Genomic DNA, 23326 nt, shown 5'->3' with positions numbered 1-23326 from the left:
CCCCTTGCCCTCCAGGTCTTCCTGAGAGAAGAGGGCTCAGGTTGCAACATCCGTAGCTCCCCCTAGAGACTGACTGTGGAACAGCAGCTAAACATCAGCATCCCACAGGTGGAAGGGACTTAAAAGATCACCTAGTCCAGAGGTGTCAGACATACAGCACTAGTGATTTGGCCCTTCTCACCATGGCTGCCAGCAGCAAAGGTGTTAACACCCCAATCTAGTCCAACCCCTGCACGGATGCAGGAGTCGTTCCTGCACTATCCCAGACACATGTCTATCCAGCCACCAGTTAAGAATGATAAACAGCCTCCCTAGGCCACTTTTCCTTGTTCTCTGTGCTCGACAGGAAGTTTTCCAGAGAATATGAATTTGCATTACTGGACTTCAAGGGCAGTAGCACATGCCTTACTGGGTCAAACTGCAGAAACCAATGACTGTATTCCTGCAGCTGCTGTCAAGAGTCCTGGGTCTAGCACACGGCTGAGTTTAAAACCTGAGTGATAGATTGAGCACTGTGCCTGGGGAGAGTGAATGTAAGCCCCATATTTATGTGACGGGGGCTGGGAAGCTGTGATCCCCAAAGGCTGAATGCAACAGCCAGATGTACTGTTCTTATAAGGATAGCACCTAGGTGGCCCCGCCAAGACCAAAACCCTATCATGCACTGTACAAATACATAATAAGAAGGAGTCTCTCTTCCAAAGAGCTTACAGTCCTGGTGGACAAGACAAAGGATGAGGGGACGCAGGCCTGGAGTGACTCAGCCCAAGTCACACGGGTCTTCTGGGTCCCAATCCCATATCCCATTCAGTGTCCTCTTTCCCCACGCGCTATTGGCAATCTGACATGACTATAGCAAAGACTGGAGGACAAAATGCCCAGGCTACCAAGTAAGTATAACTGGCACAGCTCTGAATCCTGGGAGCGCAGAAACATCCGTTTATTCGCCCTGCTCGTGACACCTGCCAGGAAGCCGCCGGCCGGGGCCTGTTCCAAGCCTGCACCTTCCCTTGCAAGGCCCCGGGTGATGTGTTTCTATGACCGAGGGTCATCGTCCGGGTGGGATGAGACGACAAGTGCGGTTCAGCCCAACTCACGGTGGGACCCAGCTGCGTGAACGTCCCGCAGACAGGAGCGCTTCACCCCCTGCCTCTTCTTTCCCCGGCCCAGGGGATCCCCAGGGTGGGGGGCACGAAGCCGGTTCCTCGGTTCATCTCAGTCACGCTGCGGGCACAGCTCTGCTCCCCGGGGCCTCAAAACGGGTCACGGGGGGTGGGGGCGCTTCTTCCACGGGCTCCTGACTCCTTCCCGTGGGGCCGCCTGCAGCACCCTGCTCCCCGACGCCTGGCGGAGCCCAGCCGGTGCCGGAGGCGCAGAGGAGGGGCGAGGCCGGGCCGGGCCGGGCCGGGCCGGGGAGGCGGGGAAGCGGCGCGGGGGCCGGGCGCCGCGGGAGCTGTCCGTCAGCACCGGGGATGCCCCGCGCGGCAGCCGGGCGCGGGAGCAGCGCGCAGGCGCGGGGCCTCCCCCCCTCCCCACCTCCCCTCCGCCCGCCTCTCCCGGCCGCTCCTCAAGGTGTTCCTGCGCGCAGCCGAAGATGGCGACAGCTTGAGGCGGCCGGAGCGGGGCCGGGCCGGGCCGGGCGCGGGGAGGCATGGCGAGCCGGCGCCGGCGCGCCCGGAGGCCGCTGCGGGGCGGGCAGAGCGGGGCCCCCCACAAGAGGAAGAGGAAAGCCGCGTGAGGCGGCGCCGGCGGGCGCGGGCTGCCCGGCCCGGGAGCCTGCGCCGCCCGCTGCTCCCGCCGCGCCATGCTGCCGTGGCCGGAGCCGGCACCTAGCAGCCCCGGCGGCGGCGGCGGGCGAGGCGGGGACGGCGCTGCCCGGCCGCGGCCAGCCCGCAGCATGCCGCGCCGCGCCGGGGGAGGCAGGTGACATTGCTGGGGGCAGCCTCGAGCGCGGGGAGCCGCCCCCCGGAGACCGCGGCCGCGCCCCGGCCCCGAAATATGATCCGGGGCGCTTGGATGTATCCACGAGCAGACGCTGACGCGGCGGTGAGGGTGTGCTGCGCGCCCCGGCACCACGACAAGCCCTGCGCCGACTCCGAGCGGGCCCAGAAATGGCGAATGTCCCTCGCCTCCCTCCTCTTCTTCACCGTGCTCCTGGCTGACCATCTGTGGCTCTGTGCCGGCGCCAAGCTGCGGGCCAAGGAGAGGAGCCTCATGCGGGCGGCCGCGGCCGGGGCCCCGCTCCTGCTGCCCGGGGCCCGGCAGGCGCAGGAGGGCCGCTGCGAGCTGCTCTTCAGCAACCTGACCAAATGGGCTGCGCCCGTCCCCCATTGCACTGGTGCCCGGGGCAGCCTCGACCTGGACTCGGCTTGCGCCACCCTCAATTATTTGCAACGACTCTCGGGCTCTTTCCCTGCCGCCCCCTTCAGGCCCCCTCCTTCCTCCTCCTCCTCCTCCTCCTCCAAAAGGAACTTCTTACAGGCTTATTTTAGGAACTTCACCCTCTCCTTTTGTGATACTTACACGATCTGGGACCTGCTGCTGGGCATGGCTGGCCCGGACAGCTTGGATTGCAGTTTGGACAACCTGATGGTGGATTTTGTGGCTGCTGCGGCCGGGGCCCTGGACGGGGAGGCGTGTAGCAGCTGCGTGCAGGCGTATCAGAGGCTGGACCAACACGCTCAGGAAAAATATGAGGAGTTTGACCTCTTGCTGGAGAAATACTTGCAGGCAGAGGAGTATTCTGTGCGATCCTGCCTAAGAGACTGCAAGGTAAGGGCCCCCGGGGGGGCAAGCGCCTGCCACACCACACTGCAGGAGGAGTTCGGAAGCACATGGCACTGGGACGTGAGCCCCCGGCTCCCCTCTCCTGTGCCCCAGTGGCTCCTGGGTCATGGCTCTTGGACTTGCTCTTGGCTGTTGCGAGCGGGATGCTGGGGGATGCTGTGCTGGTGTCATGCTTGGAGGGGAGATGCATTGGCAGGACTCCCAGCAACAGGAGAGAAGGAGGTGCTGTGATGCAGTGTAACAGGGCTCTGATCTGGCCCTGAGGCTGGCCCCAGCAATATGCTCAGGATGCCATGGCTCCCTGAGTTGAACCACTTGCCCCCTGCCTTGCCCCACAGGCAGAAGCAGGGTATCATCCCCAGGCTGGTTCAGGTGGTGCTGGCCCCTGGGCTCAGTGTGAATCCCAGGCTGTTGCCTGCATGTGTTTCCTTCCCTCCCTCCGTGGAATTACAGCACCCCCAGATCCTCTTTCCCACAGCTGCCGGCTTGCTGCGCCCCAGCTGGGGTAGCAGAGTGGGGCAGGGGGCAGTGCTAGTGGGTGCTGAGCACTAGAGGAGAGCAGGCACAGTGTCGCCTAGGGCAAGGATTGCGACTGCCAGGACCTGTGTGTGACTTATGGTCTAAGTCTGGCCCAGTGGGAAACAGCTGCCCAAAGCACGTGCCTACCTAGGAGGTGCTCCCCTGCAGCCGGAAGCCAGCCATCGCCTTCGTCTGTCTCTAGCTGGGCCTGACTGCCCAGTGTTTTGTAGGAAGGCAAGATCCCCACAATGCACTTGGCCACTTGTTCAGTGCTGTACCAGCTATGGAGAGGAATCTATTCCTTATGGATGGATTGAGAAGAGATGATTTCCCCTCACACCAGTTGGATCAAACCTCCCAGCCCAGCATCCTTCTTTGGTTTTTAATGTCTTTCTCTTCCTGTTACCCCAAAGTTTGCCATCACTTCTCATGGCAGTGACACAAGGGGTTAATCCCCAGTGTCCTGACTCTGTACATTAACATGTTCAAGAGCAATTAGGTGACTAAGCTGAGCTCCCCTGGACTCTACCTGTGCCACCTTCCTCTGGATATTATGTCCAGGAAGTGTAATTGTCTTGCTAATTACAAACTTGCCCTTTCAGAGAGGTGTCTTGGGGCTGAGACAGTGTTCTGTGCATTACAACAAAGGGGTTGTTTCCACTTCACCTCGGAGAGGAAATGTGGCGGAATTAAAAAATGAACAGGGTTACTCTTTCTCCGCGCTTTCCTGGGAGAGCGCAAAGAAAAACTTAGTGCTGCAGTAATGGTACTGACAACTCCTTTAGCAGTGCTCTTCCATCTGAGCATATTTTGAGCTAGCACATACATCCAGAGCTGGGCACAGAGTTGTTGAGGTGACATCTTTCTGAAGTGGTAAAAAACTGGCAGATGGAGCAAACAGGCAAAGAAGCTACCAGTTTTGGGGACATACAATTGCATAGACTAGGAGTGGCTAAACTGTAGCATGAGAGCCACAAGTGGTACAGGCAGCCTCTATGTGGCAGATCAGGGAGGTGACAGGCAGCTCAGTGGCAGGTAGGGCAGAAGGCAGAGCAGTAGATCCGTCAGAGGAAGGGCATCGGGGTGGCACTCAGGGAGAGTGCAGGGCTAATTTGTGGTGCACCTGCCAAGACCATTGGCCCCCACTGGCATAGCCTAACCAGTCACCACTCAGAAGTTCAGAGTCATTTAGAACAAACAAATAAAGCAGACACCAACAATCTCTACTGGGCATCACCCTACTCATTTCCACCAGGCCTCACAAAAAGGTGGACTGAAAGAGGGGAAAGATCAGTGGCTTTACAGATTAATTCAGTGCGTGTTCCATGCATACAGGTCAGCCTCAGAAAAAAAAGCATGGAGGTGCTTGTGGGAGCAATGGGTGGATGAGCTGGCATTGTTGGTAGGGTTGACTCAGTAAGATACAAGTACTGCCAAGCAGAGAGTGGTGAATACGTGTATTTCCTGTGTGCATAATTTTACAATTTTCTGGGCTCCTTCAGTTCAAAAGGCCAGTCAGATGCTTTGTGTGTGTAATTGTAGTGGGGGAGGTTTGTATAGAATTCGGAGGCACAAGGAACCAAAATGCAGGGGATGTATATGAGGGGGAGCATTGTAGAGAGGGAATGTTGTATATGATTTAGGCCTCAGTTAAACATACACATCCCTACTGAACTTACCACATGGTTTGTGGAATGGGACTTTCTACAAAAATAGAGGTGGGGGGGAATGGTGTATTTGGAGCTTAGAAGGAAAAGTGACAGCTCTGAAAGCCAAGCACTTGGAAGCAGGGCCCTATTTAATACGTATTTTTACCATACGTGGCAGAAGGACTTAAGAAAGTAACATGTAAGAAATGTCTTGTAAAATGTAGGGGCTGAGGTAGAGACACCAATAAATATATCAAGTAGTTTATGAGATTGCTATGTGTTAATGTGCAGCGTCCTTGCATCAGTAAATTACATCAAGTTTAATCAGGTGCATTTGAAATGTAGCCTTAACTCATGGGCAGAGTACCTGACAGGTGCCCTGTTTGGGAGACCTGGCTCCTGGCCTGGGTGGCCTTCAACAGGTGACTGAGGCCAAAGTCTTCCAACTAGGGTCCCTCATTTCATATTTAGGGTCCTCCGTAGGCACCTGCTTTTCAGAGGCACTGAGCACCTGCAGCTCCTATGGATTTCAGTGTCTCCAGAAAATCAGGCCACTTATTCAAGATGTTTAAATATGTATTTAGGTGCCTTACTTTAGGCACTCAGATCTGAGAATTTTGACCTTGCCTTCTGTGTGTCTGTTCCCCATTTGTAAAATGAGGCTAAGGCATATGTCAGTTGTTGTGGTGATTAGAGAGTTATGGCCTGATTTTCAAGGTGCTGGGCACCTGCAGCTTTCACTGACTTTAGCTATGACAGGTTACACATCGCGGCTGAAAATCAGGCTGGTAATGTTTATAAAAAAACCTGGACCTGTAAAGCCCTGTTCAAATACTGGATAATATTGTATATTAAAGATGCTGCTACTGGCTGTACACTGCTCAAAGAATATCTATTTAAGCAATATCAAAGGGCTCTTATAGATGAAGAAAACAGCAAAAAATATAGGAATTGAAGATAATGTAGTGATATCAGATAAGTAAATGCATGATTTCTACATAAATGCTTTGTGAAAGTTCCCTGGCCAGGAAGAATGTAGAGTTTCAGGTAATACAAGTCCCATTTGGTGGGGGGGGAGGGGTTTCTTTATTAAAATATATTTCCTAACCTGGGTGAGTATATAATAAGGAGGAACATTTGGTTTTTCTAAGAGAGCCTTTTTGTCACCAGAGGAAAACGCTTCCTGCAAATGTTTGTAACTCCCCTTCTCTTGCTCTAGACGAGATATTCTCCACTGTGGGGTAAGGGGAATTATGAGACTTGCTCCTCTGACAGAGTTGGTAGACTCTGAAGAGAATGATATAATTGTGCCAGAGCTGAGAAGGTTGAAGCAGGGAGCAAGTAATGAACCCTAGAGAAAATATCTCCCCCTGAGAGTGAAATGTCTCAGTGTTGACTATTGTTCTGGTGTTTGTTTTAATGCTAGTGAAATGTTCGGCACTGACTAGGCTGTCTCTATAGAACAGATATGGTGCAGGCAGCAAGAGTATAGACTCCTTCCGCACGGTGCCCCTTACCATGTCCTTCAGTTTGATCAAGAAGAAGATGATATTTAGGGCTGTGAGGGTGACTCAGACTCTTGAAGAAAGGCCAGTTGATTCCAGTTCTTGCGGTACTCTTGAGCCTTGGATACCTCCTTATGGGGTACTGGACTGAGATCTGCAACTCATTTCACAAAATGGCTATTTAAAAAACAAATGTAAAAGCAATGCTGTTGAGTTTGCATTGGGACTGGTGAAAAGCTCCACACCTTGTTTGCTCTTCCTGAGCCAGGAAGCTATTCAGCACTAAATCATTTGACTCTTCCTCTAATTAAAGCCTTTCTACCTTTCATAATAAATGTTGCAAAACATAAGCCTAGAAGACAATACAGTCCCAGGTCTACTTGTACGTAATTCCCCAGAGACCAATCCATCTGCAGAAGCAGGTATCCTACTACTGTAGTAACTTCTTTTCTTCCAGGAGGAACAATGCAGTTCAATAAATATCATAAGTAGAGCTCTTGGGGTGAAAGCTGGACAGGGGGAGACCCCAGTGACTTTTAAAGTTTTTATTAGATTTGGGGAATAGCCCCTGCCCACTTCCCCCTTCAAAACAGACAGTCTGTTTTTTGCTAAAACAACTCTGGTCTTAAGCAAGCCTACAGATGTTATGGTGAAATTTGCAGACCACTGCTCCATGAGAATGGGTGATTGCTGGTGAATTTTGGGAAATCTGACCGTTTCACTTCACTCAGAAGACTGAGGACATAAGGCTTGCACAGGCTGTGGGACTGAGAAAAAGCCCTAGGGGGAGTGGGAGGGAAAGAGAGTAGCCGGAGCAAAGAGAAATGGGGCATTTTTTCTTGTCTGATCACAAAAACAGCCTCAAAGAGGCAGAAGAAGAGTCCTCCCAGGAACACACCTTGGTGCTAATGGAACCCTCCTCACTGCACCAAATCGGGTAGGTCAGTGACCTCCAAATGCCCCATGGGTGGCAGAGGGGGTAGATCATCCCTTATAGTTGTATCATTCTTGGGTGAATGGAATCCAGAACCATGGAGCGATTCAGCCGGAGCTAGCAAATGCTCCCAAGACAAGGGAGATGCACAAGGCTCTCTTCCTAGTGTAGACTGTCAGCCGATAAATAGTGTCCCACTGTAGCAGGTTTACTGTCATCTGTATTTCCTCTGCTTGCTTCCCTCAGCCCAGAATTGCTAGCCCTACTGAGCCCAGGAAGAGATGAGCTGATTGAAAAGCACATGTTTAGTTGCTTGCTGGTTTGTTTGACAAGAAGTAAGGACATACAAGTTGAGCCAAAGCTTCTTAGCAAATCAGCTTCAAACACTAGGCTGTTATCTGATCTGGTAGCACAAACTGAGCTGAGCTAGGCCAGGAAAGCCCTGGGTTGCAGGAAGTGGTATAGGTAATGTAAGGTTTTAAAGCAGGGCTGTCCAACTTCTGAAGTGGCCAGGGGTCACACATCCTGCAGACTATATCATTGGGGATTTGGGCCCCTGGGGTTCACCCTGCATGGACATTGTCCCCCACCAACACGACTGCAGCATGTACCCGTGTGGGCCCCCTCTCACCTTCCCCTTCCTGCCCCCTCCCCCCCGCATGCTGCTGCACCATGCACTGCGTAATCTTGGCCTCACCTTAAGTGTCCCATGCCATGCCACGCTGGCCCATGATGTGGGAGCCAGAGGAGGGAAGGGAAGCCGAGAGACTCCTGACTGCTGTTGCAGCTGGTGTAATAGGGTAGGTTGAGGTCTAGCGGGCTGCTGGTTGGACAGCCCTGTTCTAAAACATTGGCTGTTCATTGATGTGTTGACACCTTACGACACAGACTGTGCCCCAAGGAGCCAGGAATATAAAAGCCAAGCAACGATTAGGAAATTAAATCACAGTGGGAGTCACAAAGATGGAAACTGTATAGCATGGTTTGTTCAATGTATAAGGAATACAGCTGCTTAGATTAATCATTGCAATAACATTCATAGTGCATTTAGCCTTTTTTCTGTTTGGGAATAATTCATAGACTAATCCTAATTTCTGCAAACATTTTTGTTACTCCTAGAGGGGCACCATTCGCTTTAAATTACCCTCTGAAAATATTTTACTTATTACTGTTACAACTAACACCAAAGATCCCCATAGCTAGGAGGCATTAAAGCAGGAAGATGCATTTCTGTATTTTACTGTTCATTTCCTTTTTGCATTTAGCAGTGCTTTCTGCAGAGTCGGTTTCATGGTTGTGCCTGTGTGCTGGGTTCACGTGGGTTTTTCATACAGCACCAAGGGAATGGAAAGAAAGAAAGTGCAATTGTAAAATGACAATACTGTAAATGGCAGGGGAATATAGTGCTAGGAGCAGCATCTGAAACAACTTTTAACTCATTTGGGAAAAATGTCCAGAGTTCAGATTGACATTCCCCCTCTACTATAGTGCCTACAAGCCAGTTACTGATGCCCACTGTGGCAACAGGAGAGAACTGGGTCTTACTTTTCTGTTTATAAGAGAAAAAAATTGAATTGCCTGCTTCAATTGTATCCATTTGGTCGTTCCCCTCTGCCCTGCTGTATGCTGCTTAGGCCCTGGTGCTGCAAGGCTTGTGTGCATGCTGAACTTCACGCATGGAGCAGGTCTGTTGAAGCCAATGGATGAAGTTTTTTTCAGAAGAGTGTAGGGAGTTAAACACCCAGATTCCACTGAACTTTGCTGCCTTTGAAAATCCTGGCCAAGGGGGACTCTTCACGGTGTGTGAACAATTGTATGCATCTTTGCAAGACTGTGGTCTTGGACTGTGAGCTCCTTGAGTCAGGGACGGTCTCTTTCCAGGAGTGTATAGCACTCAGAACAACAGAGCCCTGGGCACTACTGCCACATGCATTATATTCTCAGCTGATGTAAATATATTTTGCTCCATTGAAATCAATGGATCTACACTAGTTTATACCCAGAAAGAAGCTGGGCCTAAATACTAGTCACATGGCATGAACAAAACATGTTTGAGAAGTTTTACAAAGTATTTACTTTGATTATGGGCTATTTGTTCTCCCTAGCAAATGATAGCTCTCCAAAGTTGAGCCCATGTGTGGCATTACCCCTCTTCTTACTGGAGGAATGAAATGTTTTGAGCAGAAGAACAAATAATGAATTTGCATATTCTGACACAGATTAACATGAAAATTCTCTTTTAATGCTGTGTTTCATGACACTTTTGGGAACATTTTCACAAATACCCACTAGCCACCTGAGTGCTGGCCCATCACTTCTTGTGTTGCTGAGACATCTAAGGGCCCAACCAAAGATCAGGGCTCCTTTCATTGCTCTCATGTACTTGGGGGTAGCAGCAGAGTGAAATTTAGGTTTCACGTTATTCAGTTAGTTCTAGCTCAAAAGGTGAAGGCTCAGTGCTGTGAGAATGAGGCCATAGTATAAAGGCAGGTCAGTGGCTGGAATAGGTCCTTGTCGTTTTGAGCCTGCCCTGAGCCAAAGGTCCTTCTAATGTTTGTAGGTCTGCTTGTTGTTGGGGCTCCTTTCTCCAATGAAGCAAAAAATGCTCTCTAACATAGCCACTGCAAAATTGAAGGTTTGTTTTCTTAAAGGTATAAGCACTGTAATTATGTTATTTCTCCCTAAAAATAGCTGCTACAGAGAGCTTTGTCTAATGTGCTAACTCTGAACACCAAATCCGCTAAAAGATTATAAGGGAAAATAAATAACAATGGGACAAAGTCATCTTGTGGACTTAGAACTGATTGTGTGTGGGAAACAATGCTATTGTAACTGGTTTCTTCTTCGAGCAGAGAGACGTTAACAGCAGGGAACCCTACGGTTGGTATATTAGTTAATATGTCAGTGAGATAGAGGAGGAGTTGAACAGAGAATTGGTGGCATTTGCTGATGACACTAAACAGTTTATTAAGAAAAACTGGAATGTGCTGAGGAAGCTACATTCTGTTTGCAAAGCTAAAGTCTACAGCATTTACTTCCAAGCTCCATTTTCTTCTTAACCAACAAAGGTGGGGGCAGGGCATTCAGATAAAAGGATTCCTTTTGGACACTGATGTTTAGTGAAAGAACAGAGACTAATGTGAGTTCCTGATGGACTCAAATGCATTGTTAGGCTGAACAGCCAGGTGGCAGCTAAAATTCACATTGGATAAGAACATGGTAAAGCACATGGGCAAAACCATCCAAATATCCCCTAGGTAGGAACTAACAGGTCCTGAAAACATGTCCCCTTGTGATTTTAGAGTTCTGTAGCTGGCAAGATCAATCTTAGTTTTAATTTGAAAACCAAATATGTTGTCAAGACTCCTTGTCTTCAGAAAAACTTGGAAACTGAAAGCAATACAAACGTACCTCTGTGGTGCAGGGTCTGTCATTCCAACTCAGCCAGAAACCCAGATCGTGATTTCAGGGCTGTTGGGAACAGAAACCACAGATAGGTGTAGGGCTAACACAAGTTTCCTCGTGGCTGCAAGAGACAGTCCTCTGATGAGTGGCCAGTTTGGCCAGTGGCCTCAGCTGGACAGCTCAGTCACATATGATAGCATGCCAAGCTGAAACAGAGTACAGGACTGAAATAAAGGCATCTCTTGCATTTGTGTCACTGCTGGTACTGAATACCTCTTCAGCCTTCACCAAGTCACTTAGGGCATACCCATACGGTGGTAGCTAGGAGTCTATCCCATCACTAAAGCGTTCGTGTACTTAACGCATGTGTCCCTCATGCTCAAAACCCAGGAATACAGTTCTGTGGGTACTCTACAGCCATTCCAGAGTCACTCTCAAGACCCCTATCTCCAGCACATGTGAAAGTGACCTCAGGGATTGACCCCAGAGAGGCCTTTCTGGTGTATTTCCATGTTGGGAGTGTGCACAAGCAGGTGGGTGGGGAGTATAATTGGGAGCCTTGTTCGTGGGATAGGGTGCCATTGTGGTAATGAATGACATACTCTTCATAATCTGCCCCAGGCTTTTTGATCTGTAAATGCTTTTTCATTTGGGGGTACGGGGTAAGGTTTCATTTTGAAGAGATATTTTGACAAAGTGTCCGTGGTTTTTATTGAACTGGTTTTTCTCTTGTCCAGATGTCACCTGTCCAACCTTCAGACAAAGCATATGTTTGTAATGGACATAGTGTGATGTAAACTGCACAGCTCAAGGACTGTGATGAGCCTAGACCTGCGGTGGCTGGCCAGAGACTTCACAAGCAGCCTAGGCTAAACAATAAAACAGTCTTTGGGCTGCCCATTTGATTATTCTTGTTCAACCAGAAACAACCCAAGCCATCAGAGTCTCAGGCTGTGATCTCTTGCAGCTGATCAGCCTGTGAACTCTGACCAGCATCAGAACACTGAACCCCACCCCCCTCCATCCCTACAATGGTCAGCTCATGTCCCCACAGCATGTTCCCTGTCTCTTCCTCTCATTACTAGCCCAAGTTCAGCTGCTGCTTATTGCTTCTAGTCAGGGTGTTCCCTAGTGGGGACCAGGATAACCAAACTCCCCTCTCCTACCACACTGATTTAGGAAGGCAACATGTGAAGGACACCACTGGAGTATGGTGCTGCTGGTTGGTGGTGCCCTAGGAGAACCCCAAATACAAGCTCTGTAGGCTGCCACAACGAGCAAAGGCAAAGGTCCACCCTTATATAGGTTCTCTGGACCAGATGTTAATAAGTTTGGTCAGAAACTGTGTGTTTCTAAAACTTTGCTCTTTGTTATTATTCATGTCTTTGTTAACACTTGAGCAGTGTGCTCAGCTCCCTGCAAGACATTTGCTGCCATAGAGACCTTCTATTGGAGGAGACAGATTGGTGCCAAATCCTCTTTGAGGATTGCAGAAAACATAGTTTCATTTAGATCATTTTTGAAAATCCTAAATTCTTTTCTTTTCTTGTTTTGGTGGGGTTGGGAGAAAATGTAGGTGTTGCAGAAGACAGGGGTCTTCAGATCTGAGAGAAGCAGATGAGAGTGCAGGAGACTGGGGAAGTACAGGATGGGAGCATGTAGGAAGATGGTCGTAGTCTGCTCCATGCTGAGTTGGAGTGGGAGGCAAGGCACCCCAAACAGCATGTTAGAGGGACCATCAGGTACACAGGCCTGGGCAGGGCTCAGATTTTAGTGGTATATGCCTCTTTAGGGTGGTGTGATTTTACCCGTATTCATCAGAATTAAAACCTCTCAGTTATTTCCGTGTCTGGATTTCCCAGTGCACCCCGTCTCCTTTGTGCCTCTGTCTGTCAGACTGCAAGCTCAGCAGGTCAGGGACTGTCTCTGCCTTTGTGTATTGTATGGTATCAAGGACATGGCCAGCACTAGGTAAATAAATAATAATAAGAAATTAATATTTGTAATACATTTGAGTCCATGGTAGAGGACCTTGAAGAGAAAATAGAATGCAGAGGTGAGCAACAATAGGAAGCAGTGAAGACACAGAAAACAGCAGTAAAGGAACAAATCAGAAGTGAGAAAGTACCATGGGAATGAGCGATAGAGCGGGGCAAAAACGAGGTGGGAAGAGGAGAAAGATGCTGCTGCTCAGAGAAAGAGGGAATAAAGCTGACTAAACTCGGTATAGAAATGAGACACAAGACAAAACAATCTGGAGATGGACAAAATGAGTCAGAAAGGAAGGAGAGACAGGGAATTAAGTGGTGAAGGAAGGGACTAAAGCAGAAGAGATGCATGGCTTTTAGATTAGTGAATTGTATTGGATTTGTTTACACTCCTTTGCACCTGTGGTAGCCTGGAGTCCAGGGATGGGCTCTGAGCACTGGGTTATGTTAATACCATGAGTTACTCTGGATCCCACCATTAAATTATTTTCTGTATCTTTAACACTTTTCCTGTGGGAGTTGCCCCAGTGGCTTCCAAACTCCTGTTCTGTGTGGAGAATTGTCCACTGAATGTTGCTTTCAGTATTGATAGCTGCAGGTCCTGGGTTCCAGCATTCCCCTTTCAGTTGGAAAGCAGAAAAGTGTAATAAGTTAGCCCTAAAATGTTAAGGCCAGCTTTTGCCTCAGAACATGAAGGTTTCTGTGAAGAATAAGACTTAGCAAGAGAGCTCTGTGGAATCACCTGCAGTAAAAAGCCAATAAGAGAGTTGAGGTAGAAAAAACTGAGAGTCACGTTATAGTGGCACATAGCCTAGCAAATAGTGGGATGCCATAAATTTGGCCAGTGTTTCATCTCCCTTCCCCCTCCACAAACATTGAGCTATGACTGAAAAGGTTCAGTGAGGGGTAGAAGAATTGTGGTAGGAGCGATGCATGTATAGGATAATATAGCATGGAAGGGAGATGGAAGAGGGAAGAATTGATTTGGTGAAAAATGGGTTCAGCAGGATCCACCAGTGAGATTATGCAGAAATGTTGAAAGCTCCTGCTCCCTGTACAGGGAGGGCCATGGCAGGGACCCAGGTAACCAGTTGATATCTGAAAGGTCAACCCCAAGAAGGGGGAGGGACTGTTTTTTGTGGGGCAGAACAGATGCAACTAAAAGGAACTCCAAAGAATTAACAAGGGGGAAGTTTCGCTGCCTACTGGTAAAACATTCCAGCAGGAGATAATCTCCAAAGGAAGGGTAATTTATCTGTGACTTAAAACAGGACAGCAGAATATACCAGACTGAACAGTCTTACATTAATGCCCAGGGCAAAATCCTGGCTCCTTTGATTTGGGTGGGGATGGGGGGCGGGGGGGGTTGCCTTGCTGTGATCTATGGGTCTTTTCCATCTGTGATTTCTGTCATTTTGTACACAGCTCTCTGAGGATTAGAAAAGGCTTCAGGGTTTAAGATTGCTGTCCCTTTGGTTAACATTGAGTGATACGACTGTTGGGATAGGAGCCATGGTCACGAACAACTGATAAAAGACCCCAGTTTCCCTTATTTCATAGAGGAGCAGTGCTTTCTTGGCACAGTTTTGCAAGTCCATGTAGCTTTGGGATTGCCACGGATATGGTTAGTAATAAAGGCTTAGCTCTTCTTATCCATAGACCTCAAAGCATCTGACATGGGAGGGTCAGTCGTGGCTTCTTACTGTAAAAAAAGGAATTAAGGCATAGAAGTGATGTGATTTTTTTCAGGGTCATGTAGCAGGCCAGTGATGGAGCTGGAAACAAGCCCCTCTCTCCTATGTCTTAATATGGTGTTCTGTGCATTGGAGGACACAGCCCCTGTTCGGTTGGCTATTCTGGGAGTGCGATTATACGTTGTGTGTACTGAAAGCTTGTCACCCAAGTGCCATGATGAAAGGAGCAGTGAGGTTCAAGTCTAAACCTCTCCAGCTCAGACTGGCTGGATTTCAGGTATTCCTTCTCCATCCAGTTCCCACCCCGCTTACAGGTGGAAGCAGGGCATATCCAACTCTTGCCTACTCCCTGTATGGCAGCAGTTTTCCATCTCCACACACTGCATGTGTGCTGGCCTCTGCACTCAAGTCACAGATGCTGTTCTGGCTTCCACACAGGCTAGTGAGCTATCTGAACACCTTCAAAGTCCAGGCTTTTGTTTTTTCTTTTATATTTGCCCCCAGGCAAACAAATGTTTTTGGTCCCTGGTGCATCTCTTATGTCTGCGGTCCTCACTTGGTCTTGGAAGGTGAGGGGATTGCTTTCCAGGGACCTACAGTTTCATGCTACAAACCAAGTTTGCTTCAGTAGAAGACAGCGAGCAGCTCGTGTGACCCAGTTGCTTCCGAAAATGTGAAGCATGTTGTAAAATGGCTGAGACATTTAGCTTTGAAAAACAGCATGTGCCGTAACTGCTTTTCATAAGAACAGCAACTACGCACTCGGGGAGTAGATGTTTAGGAAGAGCTGCCGCAGTCTAGCAAGTAAATACCCGCTTCAGATCGCCTACATCTGAACATGACATTCTTGTGTGTCATAGTCTATCCTGCCAGCTTTTGCTGCTAGTCGGGGAGAGTTTTCTTTAAGTGCTATCCAAAAAAAAGCTACTAATGTAGTCTTCAAGGCTAACAGTGTGAGGCAAATACGAGGCAAGAAACCCAAAGGTTAGGTCAATGCACTGACCTCAGTTCATCCTGCTGGTCCCTGGTGCTTTCTTAAATCATGTTATATTTTTAGTTCATTTTGTTTAGGCTTCCATAAATAACAATTTGTTGTTCTCATCAATATTTGTGTTGAAAGGTCTGGCCTTTCTGGCACCAGCAATCAAAAGTGCATCTTTGTTGCCTTTAGATTTCATGCCTTCTGTCAGTTTGTCACAACCTGCCAGAGTAGTTTATTGATCAGGCACTGTCTAAAGTTATTTCAAACTTTAACATTCTGTCCTGTAATATATCACTGAGATTACAAGCACTCCATATAAAGCAGTCCCAAGAGTTGCCCTGAAAGACTGTATTTTAAAAAACAAAACAGTGTTACTTTTTTTTGTTGGTGGCAACATGAAGTTTTACTTACATTTCATGAGGTAAGAAAAAATTCCAGAGTAAACAATGGACTAAATACGTAAATTGCCAAACTCGACCAGAACCATATGTGTAAACCTTATTGAACACAAAAACGCAAACACAATTTCTATATAGACAGAGGTAATTTTTTTCAGCCCTCTGCAGTGATGCGATTAAGTCACATAAAGAACTTGAGCAAAAGAAATCTGCAGTTATGTCTGCGCTGTACTGAAATTATATCTTCTAATGCAGTGATAGTTGTGTGCCTTGTGTGAAACTCATCTTCAAACCTTTAAAGCAAAGAGCAAAGGTCATTTGCTATATTCAAAAAACCTCAAAGCTAGAAATGAATCATGTAGTTTTGCTTTATAATAACAAAATGGATGCAAAAAACTTATTTTCACAATAAAACCTATTTTATTTCTAACATTGCCATGGGGTGGATTGAGAGGGCTAGCAGGCCCTTACTAGGTAGGCATGGTGACTGCTTCAGCCCTATCAGATGATTTACTTCTACTTCCCATCCTGAAGAACTTGAAAGTGCTTTGCAGCTGCGTACATAGAGTAGGCTGAAACAGTGCTGCTGACTCTGGTGAGCTTTTTATCCTGAGCACTGTGATTTTTGGCCTCTTCTGGAGAAGCTGTTGTGACTATTCAGTAAGTGTCTGCCTTGACACTTGTCATGGAGAAAGAAGGGAGGGAAAGCAGACGCCCACATGTGCCTGGTAGTTTACAGGGTGATGTACTGAGCCTGAGCAAGGCAGCCAGCCATTCTATCCTGGCAGCTCAGCTGAGTGGTGCTAACATTGCCAAGCCCCTCCCAGTGCACAGTTTTAATCAAACCTTCACCTACCTTAGAGGTAACCATCAATCATTCATTTTATAGATCAGACTGTTGAGAGCCTCCACTGTGCCACTTCAGGCAGAGCTGGGAATAAAACCTGGGTCATCACTCTACAGAGCCAAGGCTCAGCCACACGTTCACAGTTTTTGGGAAGGAATAACCCAGATTGCATACTCTGACAACTCATGCTAACACAGTTTGGCTCTCTGTCATCCTTTAGAGACTGGACCACTTGTATAGGGTTGTGAGGCTGCTATGCTCCATACACTAGCATGCCAGTTTCTGTAACATAAGTGCTAGGGGATCATGCTTCTTGAATCCAGAGGGCAGCAGTTCAATCCGCACAGATTACTTGGACAGAAGCTTTATTAGATTTGGCTTTAGCAACCAGCCTACACTATGCTCCCCCAGAGCCTAGAAAAGAAACCAGAGATCCTGCAGCCTGACATTCCATTGCTGTTTCAAAGACCCGCACTGGTGAAGTACAAGCTGGACCACAGTGAAGATGACAGCTTGTTTTCTTCCCTTCTGCCTCCAGTCATTCCTGTCACTGATATCAGAGGGCTCTGTGCTATGGGCTTGAAGGCTTGAATGGATTTATGCCCAAAGTGCCTAGAATTTCCATCCCACAGATAATTTTGCATTTCTACATATTTCTCATTGTACCTTAGATAGGAAAGTCAGATATGCCTTTTAAAAATTGTCCATATCAGAAGAACTGAAAAATTTCTGGTCCAAATTCCTTGTTTATCCATGGTTCTGGAAGTTTGTGAAGCAGGTAGCCCTGGGAACCTGCTAGCCATGGGAACCTGCTAGGCAGGGCGCTTGGAAGTCTGCCTAGCAGGTTTCCAAGGGACTTGGAAGGCCAAGGAGACCAAGCCCCCAGGCTCCTCACTAGGGCTTTGCTGGTGAGTCAAGGAAAGCATATGGCTGAGCTGATGGGAAACCAGGAAAATGTTCTGATGGAATCAGCACACTTCCATGAGTTAGTTCTGTTCTGTTGGATAAGCATTTTCTGTTGAGATACCCTGACCAGCTCTGCCTACGGCCTCTGTGGGGTGAAGCATATGTGTTTGCTAATGTGAGGACCTGGAGTAATTGCTGAAATTGTTTGAGGCTTCAGACAAGGATAGCTAGAAAGAAATTTGGAAATCCTGTTTTGTTGCTGCATTTTTGTGCTTGGCTACTGGGAGCTGTCCTTTCTAAAACCAGGAGCAGAGGCTGAAAGCAATGTATTATGCCTGTGTGCCCAGAGAGTGGGAGGCCCTGTCTCGGAAATCTCCAAAAAGGTCAGAACTTGATTGATACAAACTCATTTTCCCAGGAGCCTGCCTTATCCTCAGAGCTGTAACCCAAGTAACTACTGGGGAACAGGATGCCTCAGGGAGTTGCTAATAAGCCATAGAGATTTAAATGGGGGCAAAAAACCTACTTATTTTTAAAAATGATCAAGCTCCATCTTAAAAGGGATTGGATGGATGGTGCCTGACAGAGGATTTGACCCTTTCAGTTTCATGTGCCTAATGTGATCAGTCAGTTGTTTGAATCCAGCCTGGAGATCAAAAGTTGTGCCTATCTCAGGGAAGTTTGGAAGTCCCTGAAGGAGATTCGATGGATTGATAGTCTTGCTTCTACTACTGTACAAACTTGCCACTGTGCTTTGCAACAAACTGTAAATTCTTTGAGCAGGGATCATAGCATAATATAAGGTTGTATGGGGCCTAGCACAGCAATGCCTCGGTCTCAGTTGTGTTCTCCATTGAGAGCTCCTGAAGAGACCTACATCCTCTTAAGCATGAGGCACTTGTGGGAGGTGCCAGTTCTATAATTGTCACCCAACTATTAAAGGGGGGTAAGGGGAGCTCAAAAAATGACAGCCTTTTCTTTTACTATCTCATGGTCTTTTGTACAGTCTTCTCAATGTTTGGGGCCTGACTCAAGATATTTGAATAGTTGGGCTTGTCAGTACTGCCAACATGCAGCCTCTTCTGAGGTGGATGGTAGTATCAATGAATACAGCAGACAACAACACCCCCACTTCTCTGCTGAAAAGTGCGTCTGAACCATTACTAGCTAATGCAGAGTAGGCAGGCCTTTGGTTTGTAAGGCCTTGTTCAAATGATCCAACATATCTGATATGAAGGGCCACGCTGTAGCCTGACGAGAGTCCAGTCTGTGGTTCTAGAGAGAGGATGTGCTGCAGACCAGTTGTTCAAAGTGGCAAGCCATCCTCCTAGCCTTAGAGAATTAAATGGCTTCTAGTGACGATTCCAGCTGTTTCTGCTGCACGAATCAGCTGGGCAAGTTGGTAGTTTCATTTGACATGGCAGCTTGTTAGACAGTGCATGGGAAATATCTGCAGGCTTGTCTCCCTGCTTTCTGCATTGTAGTGTCTCTTGCTATTGACGGCTCCCTGTTTATCTCGGTTCTTCTGTGCATGCCAACTAGAGAGGAACATGAGGCCCTGTCTCCTTTCCTTCCCTGTGAGTACTACATGCTCACATTTCCAGAGGTGTCAGGCATGCAATGCTTGCAGGTTCTGCCAGTCGAGAGCTTGAATCCCCAAGGACTCAGATCAAGGGCCTAAACTAAAACCCATGGAAGATGGTGGGGATCTTTCATGATTTCCAGTAGGAGCTAGATTACACTAATCAAAGTCTAGGGTTTCTCACCCATGTGTATGTTATTTTTGGGCTGCAACACAACCTAAATTGGCAGGTAATTGGGTCCCATGTGTCTACTTGTAAATGAGAGTAGGTTATTTGTCTCCAGTAAACACAAAGCCTGGTGATTTTAGATTAGAAAACAGAATGGAAATCCATGTGTGGGGGCTCTGGTCCTACATGGTATTTGAGCTTAGTGGGTCTCTGCTCTGGTGTGATGACTTACTCATCCTAGCAGCGGACTCTCTGGTGGGCAGTGCCTTTGGGGAAGCTCTCAGCTAACCCCTAAGACCAAGTTTATGTTGATGCTTCCTGGAATTAAATGAACTGCTGCTACAGTTCCCCTGGTGGCTACATAAATTTGTGGAAAAGGATAGGGTCTCACTCGGGTCCATGTACTGAGGAAAACATGACTATCCTGTCAAGCATTTAACCATTGAGAGTTTAGACAGCAGTTATACACAACTGATGAGCTGTGGTGGTTCAGTATTGTTGTCTGCTTGTCGGTGCAATCTAGTATTAAAGGGAGGGATGCTGTCAACAAAAACATTTTATATATTTTCTTTAATTCCTACCTTGTGCTACTCGCACCTTGGATCATTAAGGCTTAAAACTGTAACAGTTTCATCTCTATTCTTCCTGTAATATAAAGAGTCCATCTGTATCAGGGTACGTGAGCCACCTATATCCAGTAACAGAGAACTGGACCACCCTAAACCGGGGTCATTGGTGGCACCTAAATTGGTGCTGTAAGCCTGACTTCAGTGAAGCAAAGCCAGTTTGTACCAGGAGAAACTTGGTCTCCAAACATTTGCTTTTTGCCTTTTCCTCAGCTGGGGCAGTGGTACCACTCCATCAACTTGGCCGTACCTCAGGCCTCTAACACCTGTCTAGAGATGCTATATCTAGGCTCATGATGCCTCAGAGGGAAGGCTTCAAACTCCCCAAGTGCCATGCTCTCATTGAAATGAAAATGATGACATTCACGTAGTGTAAGGCTTCCCAACAGGGGTCAATCTCCAGAGAGTTTGACCTTTAGTTAAATAGCACTTTTACTCAGTGGATAGTTGTTGCTGATCCATGAGGTGGACATTGAAGACTTGTTTAAAAAAGTAAACCTATATTTTTGGTACAATTTTCCATTTACACTGCTCGGCAAAGCAGAGCTTCATCCTGATCTGTGTTCTTGGGGAATGCCGGGGTAGAATTTGAATGTCTTTACACTTTTTTAAACAAAGAGAACTTCAGACTTTTCAGCTAAGGTGAGTCCATTAAAAACTGGCCAGCAAACCTAGAGCCAGCTCAAGGTTACATAAAATGAGTGAACTGCAGCTGCCTCCATATTTACCATGTCAGCCTGCAGAGTCACCAGGCCCAGTGTGATTTGCCTATGTTCCACCCTTCCATTCTGATGAGGGTGGTGGGCACCACAATGTGCAGCTCTGTGGGCCAGTGCTGTCAAGTAAAATGTGCTTAAACTAATGTGACAGTAGCGCTCTATTGAGTCCGCCAGTACTGTGCAGCAGGTTTTTCTGAATTCTGTGGGCCCCAGTCTCTCCAACAGAAGTGAAGCAGAGGAGTTGCCCCTGTTACAGTGAACTCTCAACCTTTAATACCAGGTATCTGTCTCTCCTGTCTATGCAAGTCCATCACCATGGTACATACACATGGGTATGTTACATGTGCATAAGGTAGAGAAGTTTATTTGTGGATAACATTGGACCTCTGAGACACCTCCCAGTGAGGTTTTAATGGGGCTCAAATCAGAGACTGTTAGTTATTGGGAAGGAAATCTCTTATTTACTGCATCAATGTTTACAACCTGCAGCTACATTTAAAGGTAAGACCGGAGCTACTGCTGAACTGAATTCACCAGTGAGGGGTGGAACAGATTCCCTGGAGAAGCAGGCACAGCTCCAGCATAAGAGTCATGGTGCATTATTTTAGTGGATAATGATTTATTTTGGAAAGCATCCAATGTGCAATGGTCCTGTTGGGTTATAGGCAGCTTGGAGGAGTCAATGAACTCAGTTCGTCAACACTGTGACACATTATGCTGAGTTTACAGTGATGTAGCAAAGTGACTCCCATGCTGGGTGCACTGCTGCCAGAAGCATCCATGGCTTCCCTCAGCTCACCACCTCCAGAACTTGGTCTTCCACCTTTCCTGTCCCTGTTGCCTCTGCATCTTGCTAGCCCACATGCCACATTCCTCCTCACTGGGGTGGCACAGTGCTATCAGCTATATATTTTGCATTAGTGTACAGCCACCACAGTCTGAGACCCGCACAGACTTTATCATTTAGATGTGTAGTGTTAATCTCATCAGAGTCCCAAAACTGAGTGTTTCAGAGCATCCTTATTTCTCACATGCCCATTACTGAATTATCTAGGCCACTTGTCCTTCTAGGTCCCTCTCCACTTGGCAAAGACTGGAATGTGGGAAGCCAGCCTAATATAGAGGTAGCAGAGGAAGTGTAACCTTTCACACAAACAGCATTTTGACTGGATAGGGATCTGGCCTGTTTGTATTCCTTTCCCTTTTTCTAAGCAAGGGTGGGAGTGATGAAGCCAGCAGAATGGGATTCACTGTCCTAGTTATAGCATCTGCATGGAATACCCCTGCCTCAAGCAGCAACAGTTGGCCAGCCTGACCCTGAGCAGAGTCACTCCTGCTGCAGCCCTCTGGGTCTGCTTCATGGCTGTTTCAAACCCTTTGGAGAAGAAACCACCTGTCTAAAACCTGATCTATGGCTATGGGAGCTGCTTAGCAGATGGGGGAGAGGGCGGGAGCTGATCAATAATTAGCCTTACTGGCATAGCAGAGTGTAAAAGCAGAGGAGGAGTTTGTGAGGAAGCCTCCTACATGGCCCATAAATGGCCATGTCATTGGCCTGTCAGTACATTCCTTGTACATTCCCAGTACATTCCTTGTACAGGAAACAGTCTTCTGCCTCTTCACAAGGGAAGAAGGGACCTGTAGCTCTGTGGAGGGTATGGTGGTGGGCAGGAGGTCTCACACGACCTAAAGCAATGTTTCCCAACCTTTCCCTCAGCATGACCCCATTTATGGCCCCATTTCCTCAGCATGGCCCCTCACTCCCAATCCACAGCCCCCCACCCCCGCAACCCCATCCACTGATGTTGCGATCCCATTTGGAGTTGCGACCCACAGTGTGGGAATCGCTGGCCTAAAGGGCGCAGAAGGAGCATACACCCATGTGTATGTACCAGATACCTGGTATTAAAGGTTGAGAGTTCACTGTAACAGGGGCAACTCCTCTGCTTCACTTCTGTTGGAGAGACTGGGGCCCACAGAATTCAGAAAAACCTGCTGCACAGTACTGGCGGACTCAATAGAGCGCTACTGTCACATTAGTTTAAGCACATTCTTTCAGGAGACTGAACATGCCTGAGTTTACATGTACCCATGGGAGCTGCAATGAATCCATATGCAACAAGATAAAGTGATTGCTGAAGTGTGGGGCTGGGATGTCAGCTTCCCTAAAGTTACACCTAGTGTAATTGGTAGGGGCTGAGGGTCCTCTTTGTGCCCCCCTTCTTTCTTGACAATGCTGTTCACTGCTTCACCTCCCAGCTGCTGCAGCTGGATGTGGTGGGGCAATACATTTCCCTTCAGTACAAGGAAATTCTTAGCTGTCAAAGAGGATTTAGCCCAGTGTTTCCCAGATTAGTGGTCAGATCCATTTCCAGTCTTAGCCTAGCAAAGCTTCTTCATATTCACTGCCACTGCATTCTAATCTCATCAAAAACTGTTGGACCCTGCATCTGTGAGGGGTTTTATGTTAACAATGGCTGAGCCTCAAAAAGTTCCTTTTTGTTTAGTTTACTGAAGTTTACAGAATTATCTCAGTCTTTTGGGCTTGGATGTCTACACAAGAGACTTTAAAGAAAATGTTGCTGCTGAGACTCCCCCAACTTAGCTCCACCCTTG

At 47.7% G+C, this 23326-nt stretch overlaps 1 protein-coding gene across 2 annotated transcripts in view; it reads left to right on the top strand.

Moving 5' to 3' along the window:
- The first annotated feature begins 1621 nt into the window (after positions 1-1621).
- The window catches only part of NALF2 (NALCN channel auxiliary factor 2), a 73863-nt gene continuing 52158 nt past the window's right edge, over positions 1622-23326 (top strand). The window contains exon 1 of one of the 2 annotated variants that reach the window (XM_006277587.3): positions 1622-2772. In XM_006277587.3, coding sequence (XP_006277649.1) covers positions 1999-2772 — 774 coding nt within the window. In that variant the 5' untranslated portion in view covers positions 1622-1998. The remainder of the gene's footprint in view (positions 2773-23326) is intronic. The other variant, XM_006277586.4, reaches the window with a different exon arrangement.

This window comes from Alligator mississippiensis, chromosome 8 (genome assembly GCF_030867095.1).
Source record: "Alligator mississippiensis isolate rAllMis1 chromosome 8, rAllMis1, whole genome shotgun sequence".
NCBI lineage: Eukaryota > Metazoa > Chordata > Crocodylia > Alligatoridae > Alligator > Alligator mississippiensis.
Note: the sequence above shows the minus strand (reverse complement) of the source record. Positions and strands in the feature narration are given on the sequence as shown.